The sequence below is a fragment of the Carcharhinus amblyrhynchos genome, chromosome 29, assembly GCF_965287045.1.
Source record: "Carcharhinus amblyrhynchos chromosome 29, sCarAmb.v2.hapA, whole genome shotgun sequence".
Lineage (NCBI taxonomy): Eukaryota > Metazoa > Chordata > Chondrichthyes > Carcharhiniformes > Carcharhinidae > Carcharhinus > Carcharhinus amblyrhynchos.
Window position 1 is genome coordinate 6,192,099 of NC_137352.1, and position 18,255 is coordinate 6,210,353.

The 18,255-nt window shown below is 42.2% G+C and overlaps 1 protein-coding gene across 1 annotated transcript in view; it reads left to right on the plus strand.

Annotated features, from left to right (window-relative positions):
• The window catches only part of gkup (glucuronokinase with putative uridyl pyrophosphorylase), a 49,910-nt gene that overhangs the window by 12,822 nt on the left and 18,833 nt on the right, over positions 1-18,255 (plus strand). Inside the window, exons 7-14 of the mRNA XM_080214702.1 lie at positions 1,578-1,734; positions 5,319-5,396; positions 6,578-6,669; positions 8,310-8,415; positions 10,148-10,227; positions 12,374-12,442; positions 14,379-14,439; positions 15,927-15,943. Coding sequence (XP_080070828.1) covers positions 1,578-1,734; positions 5,319-5,396; positions 6,578-6,669; positions 8,310-8,415; positions 10,148-10,227; positions 12,374-12,442; positions 14,379-14,439; positions 15,927-15,943 — 660 coding nt within the window. The remainder of the gene's footprint in view (positions 1-1,577; positions 1,735-5,318; positions 5,397-6,577; positions 6,670-8,309; positions 8,416-10,147; positions 10,228-12,373; positions 12,443-14,378; positions 14,440-15,926; positions 15,944-18,255) is intronic.

The following is an 18,255-nucleotide window of genomic DNA, read 5'->3' on the forward strand; positions in this document are numbered from 1 at the left end:
TAAAACATTCCCATATACTTCAGAAGTCATAAATAAAATTTAACACTGAACCAGGTAATGAGGTATAAGGACAGGTGACCAAGTGCTTGGTCAAAGACATAAGCTTTGAAGGACATCTTAAATGAGAAAAGTAGTGAGACAGTTCATGAATTTAGGACCTATACATTGAAGGCATGGCCGCTATTTGTGGAGAGATTAAAATCAGGGATGAGCAAGATGTCAGAAATGGAGGAGTCCTTGGCAGGTTGTTGGTCTGGACCTAAATATAGAGGAGAAATTTGAAAACAAAGAAGATATTTTAAAATTTGTGCATTGTTGGACTGGAAGCCAATGGAAATTAGTGAGCACTGAGGTGATAGGTGAATGGGACTAAGAATCATAGAATTCATACACTGCGGAATGAGGCCATCCAGCTCATCAAGTCTGCACCAACTCTCGGCAAGAGCATTCCATCCAGACCCTTCCCTTCACCCTATACTCATAACCCCATGCATTTACCCTGGCTGATCTACCTAATTTACACATCTTTGGACACTAAGGGGCAATTTACCATGGCTAATCCAGCTAATTTACACATCTTTGGACTGTAGGAGGAAACACATGCAGTCGCAGGAAAAATGTGCAAACTCCACAAAGACAGCCAAGGTCGCCATTGAACCCAGGTTCCTGGTACTGGGAGGCAACAGTGCTAAACACTGTACCCCATGCTACCCCACTTGGTTGGAGTTAGAAGAGTTTTGGATGAGTTCAAGTCCAGTATCCTTCATATTGTTCTTAGTGAATCCCCCTTGCAGCCTCTCTAAACCCATTGCATTCTTCTTAAAAGACGTTGCCCAAAAATGGATACAATGCAGATGCAGAGAAAGAACGTAGAAATCAGAATTGTCTTCCATGCAAAGTTGGTATCAGCATGGAAACAATGGGCAAATGGTCTCCGCTGGGCTGAGATTTCTCAGGAATGTTTTCAACATTGCCAAAGCAAACATCAGAAATCATTGTGATTCCATTTCATCCATTCGTTCTGAGACCTTCTGAATTTGATGCGGAACTTCAAAGATCTAAAACTTTGCATCAGATTCGCTGATGAATCGATAAAATATTTTCCTTTGTTGCTTGAAATCTCCAGTGGGCCCCCCCAGGTTTATTTACACTGATCTCATCACCAAATCACAGAATCCCAACAGTGCAGAAGGAGGCCATTCAGCCCATCAAGTCTGCACTGATTCTCTGACAGAGCATCTTACCCAAGTCCATCCAACGCCCTGCCCCCATAACCCCACACATTTACCCCACTAATCCCCCTAACCTACACATCTTTGGACACTGAGGGGCAATTTAGCATGGCCAATCCATGTAATCTACACATCTTTGGATTGTGGGAGAAAACCGGGGCAGCTGGAGGAAACCTATGCAGACACAGAGAGTATATGCAAACTCCACACAGATAGTCACCCGAGGCCGGAATCGAACCTGGGTCCCTGGTGCTCTGTGGCAGCAGTGATATCCACTGCTCAGCGCTCTATCCATGTGTGCTGTATTCCGAGAAGCGACAGATACTTAAGATTGTCTTCTTTCAGAATCATCAAGTTTTATGAGAAGCCCTCGGCCGATGTCACAGAATCGAGGCTTGCGAGTGTTGTCTTTTATTGTTTCCAAAGCAAGACGCTGCCAACTCTGGGGGAGTATTTGAAGCATTATCCACTGGTGGAGGATCGAGGACTTGGGAAGTACATGGTGAGAAAATCTCTTTTAAAATTGAGTGGAACTGTTGCCAAGTTTTGTCATTTTGGTGTAGCTTTGAATACAAAGAACAGTACAGCACAGGAACAGGCCCTTCGGCCCTCCAAGCCTGAGCTGATCGTGATGTGTGCCTAAACTAAAATCATACACACTTACAGAGTCCATATCCTTCCATTCCTATTCTATTCGTGTATTTGTCTAGCTGCCCCTTAAATGCTGCTATTGTACCTGCTTCCACCACCTCCCCGGGCAGCGTGTTCCAGACATTCACCACCCTCTGCGTAAAAAAACTTGCCTCATCTCCTCTAAACTTTTCTACACACATCTCAAACATATGCCCCCTAATACTTGACTTCTACCCTAGCGCCTGACTATCTACACTGTCACTCATAATCTTATAAACCTCTTATCAGGTCTCCTCTCAGCTTCTGTCGTTCTAGCGAGAGCACACCAAGTTTATTCAACCTCTCCTCACAGCTAATGCTCTCCAGACCAGGCAACATTCAGGTAAACCTCTTCTGTACTCTCTCCAAAGCCCCCACATCCTTCTAGTAGTGTGGCAACCAGAATTGTACACAATATTCTAAATGAGGTCTAACTAAGGTTCTGTACAGCTGCAGTATGACCTGCCAATTTTTATACTCAGTGCCCCAATGGAGGTTAAGTTCTTTCCTCTTCATCTCACTTACCAGCTTATCATTCTATCCCTTTCTCTACTTATCTATTTTCCTCTCAAATGCTTCCAAGCTATTCACCATAAGTAGCAAGTTCCACATTCTAACTGCTCTCCAGGTAAAGAAGTTTCTCTGAATTCCCTACTGGATTTATTAGTGACAGCTTTATATTAATGAAGAAGTGGAAGCATCTTCTTCACATCTATCCAATAAAACACTTGCAACATTTCAAAGACTTGTTATGATGTGGATTTTCACTTGAGTGTTATAACTGATAAAGTGGCAGAGTCATTTTTCTCTGCGTTATCAAGTATTCTGAATAGTGCCAAATTTCTCCAATGCTGGTTTCTTTCGGCGGGATTCTCCGGCTATTTATGCGAGAGGGATTTTCTGGACCCACCTGCAGCATCCTTTAATGGGAAATCCCATCGACAGCGGCAGGAGTAGAGAGTCCCACCGCCTGCAAACAGCACACCGCCTCCTGCCACCAGGAAACTGGGGGGGGGGGATCCCACCCACTGGCTGCTCATTTTCCACCTCTGTGACAACAACAACTTGTATTTATAGATCACCTAGAATGTATCAAAATGTCCCAAAGCACTTCACTGGAGCTTTACCAAGCAAGATTTAACACCGAACCATACAGGAGTTGTGGGGCATGTGACCATAAATTTGCTTTTGATTTGATTTGAATTATTATTGTCACATGTATTAACAAACAGTGAAAAGTATTATTTCTTGCATGCTATACAGTCAAAACATACCGTTCAAAGAGAAGGAAACGAGGGAGTGCAGAATGTAGTGTTACATTCATAGCTAGGGCGTAGAGAAAGATCATCTTAATGTAAGGTAGGTCCATTCAAAAGTCTGACAGCAGCAGGGAAGAAGCTGTTCTTGAGTTGGTTGGTACGTGTCCTCAGACTTTTGTATCTTTTTCCCGAAGGAAGAAGGTGGCAGAGAGAATGTCCAGGGTATGTGGGGTCCTTAATTATGCTGGCTGCTTTACCAAGGCAGTGGAAAGTGTAGACAGAGACGATATATGAAAGGCTGGTTTGCAAGATGGATTGGGCTTCGTTCATGACCTTTTGTAGTTCCTTGCGGTCTTGGACAGAGCAGGAGCCATACCGAGCTGTGATACACCAGAAAGAATACTTTCTATGGTGCATCTGTAAAAGTTGGTGAGAGTCATACCTGACATGCCAAAATTCCTCAGTCTTCTGAGAAAGTAGAGACGTTGGTGGGGCTTTCTTAACTACACTGTCAGCATGGGGGGACCAGAACAGGTTGTTGGTGATCTGGACACCTAAAAACTTGAAGCTCTCGACCCTTTCTACTTCATCCCTGTTGATGTAGACAGGGGCATGTTCTACACACTTACTAATGAAGTCCGTTACTGTAGTGGCATGCTCGTTCAGGCTGGTCACAGAGTTTTAAAGAGTTTCTTAAAGGAGGAGGAGGCAACAAGGTTTAGGGAATTCCAGAGCTTAAGACCTAGGTAGTTTTCGGGCATGGCTGTCAGTGGTAGAGTAATTAAAATTGGGGTTGTACATAAGGCCAGAATTGGAGTGCAGAGGTATCGGAGGCTTGTTAGGCTGGAGGAAGTTAGAGATAGGGAGGAATTACTTTCTGATTTTGCCAAATGGATGAGGTAAGTAAACTTTTCCCCAGAACTGATCAGTTGTGTGTGTGGTGATAATCATGCTTTCATTTAGTTTATATAAAATGATTTTGCATTTGCAGTGTGAACTCAGTCTCATCATTTCAGCTATTGGTGAAAAGCTGTTCTAATTTTAAGGGAAGAGAAGATAGGCAGAGACAATTCTATACCATGTTTAATGATCCCGGGACATCCCCAAGTGCTTTACAGCCAAGTACTATCGTAGGAAATGCTGCAGCCGATTTTCACACAGCAAGATCCCACAAACAGCAATGTGATAGTGACCAGCCAATCTGTTTCCTAGTGACATTAGTTTAGGGATTAATATTAACAAGGTCACTGGGGAGAACTTCCCTGCTCTTCTTTAAAATAGTGCCCTTAGACCTTTTACATCCATCTGAGAGGGTAAATGGCGCCACCATTTAACATCTCACAAAGACAGCACCTTCAACCATGCAGCACTTACTCAGCACTCCACTCGGAGGGTGGAATTTTCCCATCCCGCACATCACAGGAATCTTAGAGGGCGGAAGAGGACCATGAAAAGGTCCATTGACTTTGGACAGGATTTTCAAGTCTTTTTTAATACTTATGATCCCTGCAATGCAGAAGGAGGCCATTCAGCCCATCAAGCCTGACCAACAACAATCCCACCTAGGCCCTATCCCTGTAACACAACATATTTACCCTGCTAATCCCCCTGACATTCCCCCTAACACTAAGGGGCAATTTAGCACAGCCAATCAACAAAGCCTGCACATTTTTGGTCTTAGGGCAAGCTTGGCCAGAAAGTCCCACCTGGAGAGTCAGCCTGGATTTTATGCTCGTATTTCCGAAACGGGGCTTGAACTCACTACCTTCTGTTTGAGAGCAGCATCACTGAGCCAGACTGGCCTGGCACTTGCCAAATTGAACACATGTATTCTGTTCCCGAGTTGCTTCGTCCTAACATTGCATTTCATGCAAAGGAACAAGCTTCATTAAATAGCAGGAAAGATAAAAACCCGTACTTTGGGCCTTCTTTTGCCATTATTTTAAATCTTCCTGATGTACTTACCATCTGGAAGTTGCTGCCTCTGAGGGTGGTGGAAGCAGAGGCGATGAATAGTTTCACAAGGAAGTTGGATGGGCTGCAATGACTATGGTTCAAACCGCAAAAAGGCTGTTTCCATATTATGTGAAACTAGTATGACCTTTGATACAGTGACATTAGTAACCTCATTATTTCCTTTGGTCATTTATTTCAGGAATGGCTCATCAACAAGGCTAGAATCACAGTGTTTGGAATGAAGCTGCCAACTGGATTCCAGCTCATTGGGCAAGTGGTAAGAGCAGATAATCAATTCTGCCTCGGGATTTATAATTAACCCATGGATTGTTGCCAGTGTGTTATGCCGTGTTATAACATGATCAGGCAGTCATTCACTCTCACACCCCCACATGTTTTCCGACCTTAATTATGGAAATAAAGTGGAAGTGGAAGGTTGAGCGGCGAGCAGGCAGAGAATTGAGCGATTTAGAATCTAGATGTGTTGAATAATATGGAACAAAAGAGAATGAGAACTTTGAACAGTTGTTATTCACCCTGTCTAAGCCTATGATTTATCCCATCGTCAGGTAATCCTTGAGCTCAAACCTCACCATGGTCTTTCCCCTCTGTATCTTCATAACCTCCTCCAGCCCTTAAATCCTCTGAGGATTGTAGAATTCTTTCCTTGAACCTTTCTGCTTCTCTATTCCTCTTCTTCTTTAAGCTGTTAGGTTTACTTAGGATTTACAGCACAGAAGTACATCATGCAGTCCACCTGGTCAATTCAGGTGGTGTTGTTCATTGGGTAGCCAGTGGCACAGTGGTATTGCCACTGGACTCATAATCCAGAGACCCAGGTCAAGATCCAGGGACCCGGGTTCAAATCTCACCACAGCTGATGGTGAAATTTGAGTTCAACAAAAATCTGAAATTAAAGGTCTAATGATGACAGTGAAACCATTGTCGATTGTTGTTAAAAACCCATCTCGTTCACTAAGGTTCTTTAGGGAAGGAAATCTGCAGTCCTGACCTGGTCTGGCGTGCGTACATGTGACCCACAACAATGTGGCTGATCCTCAAATGCCGCCTGGAATGGTTGGCAGTTAAGGATGGGTAATAAGTGCCCTCTGGAATGGAGGGCATTTAGGATGGGCAATAAATGTCCTCTGGAATGGAGGGCAGTTAGGGATGGTTAATATATGCTGTGCTAGCCAGCAACGTGTACATCTCATAAACCCTACCACTCCTCTTCATCTCACCCTGTAGCTATATTTCTATTCCTTTCTCCTTCATGTGTTTATATAATTTCTGCTTGAATATGTCTCATTTGAATATCTCATTGTGGAAACTGGGTTTACCAGGCGGAATGTCCACTCATGTTTTGTGATCCTGTGGTGAATTGTGTGAGGTGCCAGTACCGCTTTTCCATTTAAAGGTTTCTTTTGCTGTCCTTCTGACCCTTTTGTTTGTAAGTAGGATCTCTCGGAATACAAGAAGTGGCTGGCACACTGCTCTTCAAAGCAACATGGTTCTACTGCCACATCAATCACCTGTCGATCCTATGCGAGGTAATGTTGCGTTTAGCATTGCTGATACACCGTGTAATGGACTAGAATGTTATGATGCCTAAAAGATTGTTTTTCTAAATTAACAATCATTTCAGAAGGAGGCAGTGGACTTGTTTTATGGAACTGCTGTGGTTTGTGTGGCAAGATGCTCCCTCACTGTTGTTAAATAGGTAATCCTGAACTGGGGGAGTGAGTTGGATGTTAAGGATTCCACTGAACTATTCAAAAAAGAGTGAGGACCTGGAGAATCTTCCTTTGTTGGCAAGCAGTGGCACTGAAAACAGATTGATTGTCGAGAGTTCATGAGATTCTCTTTAAACCATCCTTCACGGAACTATCTTCCTTTAAACTGGTTCCTTTAGTATTACTGTCCATCCATTACATCCATAATGCTGTTTAGGGAGGGATTTCCAGGATTTTGATCCAGTGACAGTGAAGGTGTGGCAATATAGTTCCAAGTCAGGAGTGACTTGGAGGGGAACTAGTGGGTGATGTTCTCATTTGACTTCCGCCCTTGGGTTTTTAGGCAGCAGAAGCAGGAGCCCTCTCTGATCTCAAGTGAATGTAAGAGATCTCCTGGCACCATTTTGAATAAGACCAGTGGCGTTCTGCATGGTATTCTGGACAATATTTATTCCTCAGCTAACATCACTGTAAAACTGATTAGCTGGTCATCATCTTATTGTTGTTTGTGGGAGTGTGCTTTTTCCTCATGATAAAATTAACTATCTTTCAAAAAGCACTTAATTATCTGTAAAATCCTTAAGAATGTCCCGTGGTCATGAAAGGTGTTTTTAAAAAATTCACATCTTCCCTTTATTTATCTCAGTGAATTTTGATCTTGCTGCGCTTTTCTATAAAAGGGAAGTACTTTGGGATGTCCAGTGGTCATGGAAGGTTAGATAACTGCGTCGTCAGTTTCAATGAAATCATTTCATTTTGCAAAGGATAGAAACTAGAAGCAGGAGGAGGCCATTTGGTCCTTCGAACCTGCTCTGCCATTCATTTTGATCATGGCTGATCATCGAATTCAATATCCTAATCCTGCCTTCCTCCCATATCCCTTGATCCCTTTAGCTCCAAGAACTATATCTAATTTCTTCTTGAATTCAGACAATGTTTTGGCCTCAGTTACTTTCTGTGGGAGTAGATTCCACACATTCACCACGCTCTGGTGAAAAAATTTCTCCTCACTCAGTTCTAAAAGGTTTACCCCTTATCCTCAAACTATGACCCCTAGTTCTGGACTCCCCCACCCATCAGGAACATTCTTTCTGAAGCTACCGTGTTTAACCCTGTGAGAATTTTGTAAGTTTTTTTGAAATCCTTTCTCACTCTACTAAACTCCACTGAATATAATCCTAACAGACTTAGTCTCTCCTCATACGACAGACCTGCCATCCAACCATAAAAGACGTCAGAGCAGTTCACACTTCAGTAAAGCCTTGTAAATTCAGTAACTTGAAAAGAAAATAAATCTCAGTGTCATCAGGCACCAGGTCAGCCTTTTGCTTTGTCCCAGAATGATCTGCTGGAGTTAGAGTGTTACCTTCAAGAATGGGTTTCCCTGTCTGTGTTTGATATCAGAGACCTGAGTGAGCTGTGATGAGCAGTTGCACTGATGCTGACTTATTTTTTAGGATAGGAATTATGGGAAATCCTTCGGATGGCTTCCATGGGAAAACCATTGCCATGACGATATCTAACTTCTGGGCTGATGTGACGATATGCAGAAGCAAAGAAGTTGTAAGTGAAATCGATGCGTGATTGAGCAAAGTAATGAGTACAGAATACGCACACCGAGGGTGGGTGCTCTAATCCGTTTGTAATGAAATTAACCTTGCTGTTAATTACACCTCAAAAGAGTATGGCAACAGCAAAATATAATTGCCAGTGGTGAGGCCTCAAGAGATAGCTCCAGCACCATTTTATGTATTTTGCAGTGTTAAGTCATTAGATTTAATGACATTAATATGGACACCCTTTTGTTGCATTCAAAACTTGCACGGTGGCACAGGGGTTAGCACTGCTGCCTCACAGCACCAGGGACCCGGGTTCAATTCTCTGCTTGGGTCACTGTCTGTGTGGAGTCTGCATGTTCTCCTCGTGTCTGCGTGGGTTTCCTCAGGGTGCTCCTTTTCCCTCCCACAATCCGAAAGCCGTGCTAGTGAAGTGCACTGGCCACGCTAAATTCTCCCTCAGTGTACCCGAACAGGCGTTGGAGTGTGGCGACTAGGGGAATTTTCACAGTGACTTCATTGCAGTGTTAATGTAAGCCAACTTGTGACACTAATAAATAACAAAAAAGAAATTTAGGCTTTGAAATTGAGATGAAAAAAGGTGCTACCTTTTACAGTTTGAATTTGGAAACAAATAATGGGCGGAATTTTCCGGTCCCACTCATGGTCAGGATTTTACAGTCCTGCTGAAAGTCAGTGGGCTTCAAGCTGCTTCTCCAAATTTTCCATTGCCGCTCGTGACCGATCCCACCCTGCAAATCCCAGTCTGAGTGTACATTGTGAGTGCCCTTGGAGTACTGACAGCTTGAATGAAGCCAACGGGTTTGTAATGTAATTTGTGTGAGGACGGGAAGCAAGCTTTATCTGCTGCGGTAACTGGTCTTGAAGGATGTTACAATGAACTGATCATCCAATGAAGAAGCCATTCAGCCCTTCATTTTGCACTTTCTCTCCTCCTGCTAACCTTCCCCAAACATCATTCGATGCTGCTTCTTTAATATTTACTTATTTCATTTTCAGAGTTATAATAGAATCCGCTTCTACCTGTGATTCTGGGAGAGTATTTTGCATCCAAACAACCTCGCTTAAAAAAAAAGCTGAAAAAACAGGGCAGCAGTCAAATGAGGAATTAATGTACAATTTTCACAACCTCTCATTTTAACCGTGTAATAATTATTTAAAAATTATACCCTTTAATTACCAACTTGCTTGCCTTATCAAAACCCGTCATCATTTTGAATACCTCTTTTAATCTCCTCAATTCTGCTAAAATAATCTACCATTTTTCCTCATGTGGCTGGAGGATTTCTCTGTGTCTTCCCCTAGTGGCCAAAGCTGGACAAACAGATTTGTATCGTTGTGTAATATCTTCACTTTTAACTCTTTACACCTTATGCATAAAATGAGCTTTTGGAGCACTGCTCCTTCATCAGATGACCACTCACCTGATGAAGGAGCAGCACTCTGAAAGCTCATGACACCAAATAAACCTGTTGGACCTGTTGGACTTATCAGAGGGGAATTAGCTGGGTAAATATGTGCAGTTATGAGAATAGGGTGGGATTGTGGTTGGTGCAGACTTAATGGGCTGAATGGCCTCCTTCTGCACTGTAGGGATTCTATGATTAAAGCTTATAGCTAAAGAAAGTCAGGTGGCCTTCTGAGAGCTCAGCTAACTGCAAGTTTCCCACAAAGTGTTTTCTGATCCTAATGTTGCTTTCCGCTTTTAACTTCCCCAGGTGCTGATACCCCATCCTCTCAATGATCCCACAGAGTTTGGCAGCTTGCAAGATTTACATGGGATCAGTCGGAAGGAAGGGTTTGTAACTTTAACGATTGTAAACACATTTCAGTGCAGTCAATTATTTCACCATTTCACCAGCAAGTTATAAAGTAGCATTTATATTTCAGCGTATAGATGTATAAGTTTATCTACCCTTCCCCAGTTCTTTTGCCTGACAGAATCCTTTGTCAACGCAGCAAATTCTGTTCTGAAATGCGCTGCTTGACAGGCTGGTAGAAGGAGGTGCACTAACTTGAGAAAGGGAATTGGATAAACACTTCAAGGGGATACATGTTTCAGGGTTATGAGAAAAGAATGGGGGAATGGGACTAATTGCAAAGCTGTTTTAAAGAGCAGCTACAGGAACAAATTGTCAAATAGTCTCCTCTATGCTGTTATGATTTTATGATTGTTATGATACAGATTGCTAATTTATCAGCAGACACATTTAGAGTCTGTTAAAAATATTGACACTGCTGTGTCAGTCAGTGGAAGGGCAGGAATCACAGCAAACAGTCCACAGCAAAATAAAATCTATTGATAGAGTCTGCACGAACTACAGCAAACTGAAACCGTGACCAAGACCACAACAAATTCTCCTACTTAAAGCAAGATAGTTTCTCCAGCAAAGTGCAGTAATGGAGGATATGATCTCATTGAAACTTACAGAATACTGAAAGGCCTTGATAGAGTGGACATGGGAAAGCTATTTCCATTAGTCGGGGAGACTAGGATCCAAAGGCACAGCCTCAGAGTAAAAGGACAACCCTTTAGAACCGAAATGAGGAGGAATTTCTTCAGCCAGAGGGTAATAAATCTGTGGAATTCAGTGCCACAGAAGGCTGTCATTGAGTATATTTAAGACAGGGATGGATAGATTCTTGATTGGTAAGGGGATCAAAGGTTATGGGGAAAAGGTGGAGATTGGGGTTGAGCCATGATTGAATGGCAAAGCAGACTCAATGAGCCAAAAGGCCTAATTCTGCTCTTATGATAGTTGCATGACGCAAATTATGTGAGAGAAATAGTCCCAGTTTTTTACAGTAGTGTTGACAGGAGAATTATCAGATTGTCTCCATTTTATCCAGCGATTGTAATGTCTCTGTGGAAGCCTCAAATTTACATCATTCTTCGATCATTTGAACATGACCTTTCATAGAACATAGCACACTACAGCACAAACAGGCCCTTCGGCCCACAAGTTGCGCCGTTCATATCCATACCTACTAGGCCTATCTATAACTCTCAATCCCATTAAATCCCATGCATTCCCTGCTTGAAAAAACAAAAATACACTTTACTTAAGATTGAGGCTGATTAAAATAGTTATTTCCCCCACTCCCCTTCTTGGATGGTTGATGATTTGTACTGGGATTATATTCCTAAAGCAGTGGTAATCCTTAGTGATTAACATGTAAACTTTTAGTCATGTTGTTCAACTTGTCCCAGTGCGTGGGATATCTGATTAACTGACTGTGGAGAAAGGCAACATTGTAGATTTGTCCAATCCTCCTGTACACTAACGTTCCAGACAGGAGCAATGTTTGATGAGCGTGAGTGCTAGGTGATATTTTCAATGTTTTTCAAAATCCCAAATATTATGAGCTTTGATCATGAGTTTAGCTTTCTTCTTATTGGACTGATGTTCCACAGGCTTCAAGCAGATGTCTGGAACTTTGTCCATTTTGGCCTCTTTTCATATGTGAGATTAGACAGCAGCTATTCAACAGGGGAGAGAAGCCTGATTTTAGTGAATGGTGACATTAAGCATATCAAACCCAGCGTTACTCAATTCAAGTAACACTGGCAGGGCTGCATTTATTGTCCATCATTGCTTTGCCTGAGAAGCAGTGATTGTCCCTACAACTGAGTAGCTTGTTAGGCCATTGGAAAGGCTATTGAAAAGCCAGTCACTAAAAGTTGGACTTAAGTAGGTAGAGCAGATATAAACCACTCCCTTATGGGGATTTGGTAAATCAGTGGGACTTTTACAATAATACAACCACTATGCCACAGTTCAATATTGTGTATCGTGAGGTGCTGACCCCATCGGGATTTCCCTGAGAGTATTTCAGAGAATGGGTCTGAATTGGAATAGGGTGCTACTCTGGAATAGGCTGAAACATTGAATAGTGGGAGAAACATATGTGTGTGAAAGTGCTAAAGTGAGGTCTTTTTGCAGGTACCTGGGTGGCCTGAGGTTACTGCAAGCAACATGTAAGAAATTCTACCAATACTGCTCTGAACAAGGGTAAGAAAAGTTCCAGGTTCTTTGATTTCACCAATTTGGGCAATGGATTGGCAATAATGCATTTCATAATAATGAGATTTTAAACTAGGTTTGTCCTCTTCAGTCAACATAAAATACCCCAGGGCTACTATTTTGAGGATCAGCAGGGGTGTTCTTCCCTATGTCCAGACCAATATTTATTACTCAGCCAACATTGCAAAATAAGGTTATCTGGCCTGTTAGACCTTGTGTGTTAAATTGGCTGCTGCATTTCCTACACTGTGTCAGGATGCGATCTTACCAGCTGTTCACGTCACACGGAGAATTTGGCGCCCAGCCAAAGTTTCATTCACTGTAGCGGGATAGGGAAATCCCTCTGGCATGACTATCCATACCATTCCAGCCTATATTTCAACCGTACTTCATAGAGTCATAGAGGTTTACAGCATGGAAAGAGGCCCTTCGGCCCAACTTGTCATTGCCGCCCATTTTTTAAACCCCTAAGCTAGTCCCAATTACCCGCATTTGGCCCATATCCCTCTATACCCATCTTACCTATGTACCTGTCTAAATGCTTTTTGAAAGACAAAATTGTACCCGCCTCTACTACTACCTCTGGCAGCTTGTTCCAGCCACTCACCACCCTCTGTGTGAAAAAATTGCCCTTCTGGCCACTTTTGTATCTCTCCCCTCTCACCTTAAACCTATGCCTTCTATTTTAGACTGTCCTACCTTTGGGAAAAGATATTGACTATCGAGCTGATCTGTGCCCCTCATTATTTTATAGACCTTTATAAGATCACCCTTCAGCCTTCTACACTCCAGAGAAAGAAGTCCCAGTCTATCCAGTCCCTCCTTATAACTCAAACCATCAAGTCCCAGTAGTGACCTAGTAAATCTTTACTGCACTCTTTCTAGTTTAATAATATTCTTCCTATAATAGGGTGACCAGAACCGTACGCAGTATTCCAAGTGTAGCCCTACCAATGTTTTGTACAACTTCAACATTCTGACGAATGAAACCAAGTATGCAGAATGCCTTCTTCACCACTCTGTCCACCTGTGATTCCACTTTCAATGAGTTATGAACCTGTACCCCTAGATCTCTTTGCTCTGTAACTTTCCCCAACGTCCTACCATTAATTTTAAACTCCATCTGCCATTTGCCAGCCCAGTGGCCCAATTGATCAAGATCTTGTTGCAATCCAAGATAACCTTCTTCACTGTCCACTATGCCACCGATCCTGGTGTCATCTGCAAACTTACTAATCATTTCTCCTATATTCTCATCCAAATCATTAATATAAATGACAAATAACAGTGGACCCAGCACTGATCCCTGAGGCATGCCGCTGATCACAGGCCTCCAGTTTGAAAAACAACCCTCTACAACCACCCTCTGGCTTCCGTCATCAAGCCAATTTTGTATCCATTTAGATACCTCACCCTGGATCCTGTGAGATTTCACCTTACGCAAAAGCCTACCATGCGGTACTTTGTCAAAGGCCTTGCTAAAGTCCATGTAGACAACATCGACTGCACTGCTCTCATCTTCTTGGTTACCCCTTCAAAAAACTCAATCAAATGCGTGTGACATGATTTTCCACTCACAAAGGATTTTCTGCTCACAAAGGCATACTGACTGTCCCTAATCAGTCCTTGCGTCTCGAAATGCCTGTAGATCCTGTCTCTCAAAATACCTTCCAACAACTTACCCAGCACAGATGTGAGGCTCAATGGCCTGTAGTTCCCAGGCTTTTCCCTGCAGCCCTTCATTGACACTTTGGGACATCCTGAGATTATAGAAGATGATACAAGGTGGCAGCTTCTTTCTTTCCAAGTCAAATCATGCTTATTGTTTTAAAACATAGAACTCTGATGATTTTAAAGAATAATACTTTTTATTTCCTGTAGTTCAATTAAATCTATCAATGAGCTTTGTGTTCCAATTTTCTAGAATTGCTTTGGCCAAACGGAACTTCACTCTGAAATATGACACTAATATACCACGGCAGGTGGTGAGTATACTTCTGAAGAGATTCGTGTAATGTTTTAATGCACTTAATTTTTTAAATGTGACTACAAGAGTGGGTCAGAGGCTAGGAATACTGCAACGAGTAACTTGCCTTCTGACTCCCCAAAGCCTGTTCAGCAGCTACAAGGCACAAGTCAGGAGTGTGATGGAATATTCCCCACTTGCCTGGATGGGTGCAGCTCCAACAACACTCAAGAAGTTTGACACCATCCAGGACAAAGCAACCCATTTGACTGGCACCACATCCACAAACATTCAATCCCTCCACCATCGATGCTCAGTAGTAGCAGTGTGTACTATCTACAAGATACACTGCAGCGATTCACCAAAGATCCTTAGACAGCACCTCCCAAACCCACGACCACTTCCATCCAGAAGGACAAGGGCAGCAGATACATGGGAACAAAACCTGCAAGCTCCCCTCCAAACCACTCACCTCCTGACTTGGAAATATATCACTGTTCCTTCACAGTCGCTGGGTCAAAATCCTGAAATTCCCTCCCTACTAACATTGTGAGTCAACGCACAGCACATGGATTGCAGCAATTCAAGCAGGCAGCTCACCACCACCTTCTCAAGGGCAGCTAGGGATGGGTAAATAATGCTGGCCTAGCCAGCGACGCAGATGTCCCACAAATGAATTAAAATAAAACAAAATTATGTGGATGATGGATATCTAAAATAAAAGTGTAAAGTGTTGGAAAATTTAGCAGGTCTGGCAGTATCTATGGAGAGAGAAACACTGTTACTGTTTCAAATCCAATATGACTTCTTCTGAATTCAACAAAAGAAGTGTCATATTGGACTCAAACATTAACTCTTTCTTCACAGATGATGCCAGCCCTGCTAAACTTTTCCAACACTTTCAGCTTTTATTAGTCTAATAGTTCATGCTTGTTTTGAAACAATGGCACTTCAAGAAGCTATGATTTGGTCTAATAGAGGAGTGTGGAGTCCAAGAGCACTCCATTCAATGGTACTGAATGGTAAATATGTAACAAAAGCATATGCTGATAAGGTGAGATGTCTTAATATTGTTTGTTTCATAGAAACTAGAAGCAGGAGGCGGCCATTTGGCCCCTAGAACCTGCTCCACCACTCATTTTGATCATGGCTGATCATCAAATTCAATATTCCGATCCCCATTTCCCTTGCTCCCTTTAGCCCCAAGAGCTACAATCTAATTTCTTCTTGAAATCACATAATGTTTTGGCCTCAAATGAAGTAGGATGTTTGTGGTACAGGAGCTGGGGTGGGGGTTGAAAGATATGAGTATAGGGTGGCTGGATATGAACAGGAAGAAGTGGATGTTACAGAAAGAAAACGAGGCTCAAACTGATGATCACGATCTCTGTGACTCCAATTATTACTCCAGCTGAACTATTGGGAAGGGGAATCCTTTTGGGAATATTTTCAGTGTAGTTTTGAGACACACATTATCTAATTTTCTCTGTGACTGTCTTTCCACAGGGCCTTGCTGGAAGCAGGTTGGTGTTAAGTTTTTGAGCAAATATATTAACTTATATATTTCAGTAAAAACTGTATACTGTCTAAGTCCTTAGATAGAAGGCATTAGTCAAGAATTATTCCCCTCAGTTCATTTATGTAAACTTCTTAGCTCATAGACTGTACGACTGTTGGCTCCTCTGAAAGTAATATTACTGCTGGAATGGCTGGAGTGGCATTGTTACTATGATGCTAATAGATGGATGTTTTAAAGTGATCCTAGATTAATGAAAGAACTGTCTTCTCTGCTTGTTGGCACTTTCTTCTCGAGCTATGCTATCTCCCCTATATTTTCCATTTTGAATTTGTAGAATATAATTTCTTGCATATATATGTGGAATTACGCATAAATTACAGCATAGAATCAGGCCATTCGGCCCAAAGCTGGTGTTTGTGTTCCACTCAAGCTTCCTTCTATCCTACTTCATCTGATACAGTCAGCATATTCTTCCATTCCTCTCTCCCTCATGTGATTATCTAATTTCCCTTAAAATGAATCTTTATTGTTCACTTTACCTACTCCCTATGGTAGCAAGTTCCACATTTCTAACTGTTCTTAGAGTAAAAAGGTTTCTCTTGAATTTCTTGCTGGACATATTAGTTACTATCTTATGTTTATGCTCCATGGTTATGGACTCTCCAAAGGTGGAAGCATCTTTATTTTTATCCCACAATCTTCTTCATAGTTTTAAAGACCTCTAAAAGGTCACCTCTCAATCTCCTCTCCTCCAGCTTCCTCCCGCAGTCCAAAAGGTGAGCTGGTTGGGCGCATTGGCCATGCTAAGTTCTCCTTCAGTGTACCCATAAATCCGTAAGACCATAAGGTATAGGAGCAGAATTCGGCCATTTGGCCCATCGCGTCTCTCTGCCATTCTATCATGGCTGATATGATTCTCTTCCCCATTCTCTTGCCTTCTCCCCATAACCCTTGATCCCCTTATTGATCAAGAACCTAGCTATCTCTGTCTTAAAGACACTCAATGACCTGGCCTCCACAGCCCTCTGTGGCAATGAGTTCTACTGATTCACCATCCTCTGGCTTAAGAAATTCTCCTCATCTCAATTTTATAGGAGCGTCCCTTCACTTTGAGGTTGCGCCCTCGAGTTCTAGTCTGTCCCATTAGTGGAGACATCTTCCCCATGTCCACTCTACCTTGGCCTCTCAGGCGCTGAATGTGTGGCGACTAGGGGATTTTCACAGTAACTTCATTGGAGTTTTCATATAAGCCTACTTGTGACACTAATAAATAAACAAACTTGAAAACAGCCCCAGCTCCTTTCGGGCAGTTTGCAGGCATGAGAAGGATTTGAAGGATGGATGAAAGCAAATACAACAAAGCAATGGAGGGAATTGATAAAATAACAATTTTAATTTTGACATACTAATCTAGGTCAGTGAAGATGTGATGCTAACATTTGGAGAAGTGGATAGGTTTCCAATTATTTAGCCTTGTGGCTGACTGCTACAAAACAAAAGGCTTTGACCTCCAGGAGAGACCCAGATGTGGATTTAGTTCTGTTGAGCATTTTGCCAGTTGTCGTCACAATGGGAGATTTTGAAAGGATCAGCCAGGTCACTTGAGAAATTTCAGAACAATTCCATCTAATACTATTCAAACATACATCCTGTCAGATTTATTTAAGGTTATAATTGACAAATTATTACATTTCTTTGCAACCAAGAAACCCGTGAATGTGATGAGGGAGTACAGTTGGAAAATAGGAAAAGATTTACACTGCTTAAATATTTTAAATACTTTTGTTTTTCAAATGGCAGTGCATGGCTTTGTACATTATAGCATCCACATTCATCTGTGGCCATCTATTTCATAACCAGTAACTTAGCAATTCTTATAAATTAAGCAGAAATGGAATGACCCTGTGTTGGCCTTTATGCAAATCAGTTGAACTGTAATTAACAGTGACAAGGTTTTTTTAGCTAGAAGCAGCCAGATCTTTCCAGTGGGTCACTGTTGGCTCTGGTATTTGTTTTGTCTACATGTTGCTCTGTCAAGATGCTGAGATTTGTGATAAAACCGCTATACATTTTTATTAAAAGCCAGATAAGGTGAGACCATCACCATATTCCATCCATCACTGTTATGTCACTATTCACCTCGATGTGGAGATGTTGTGTTGAACTGAGCTGGGCACAGTAAGAAGTCTCACAACACCAGGTTAAAGTCCAATGGCTTTATTTGGAATCACGAGTGCAGCTCCTTCATCAGGTGAATGGAGTCAACTCACCTGATGAAGGAACAGCACTCTGAAAGCTCATGACTCCAAATAACTC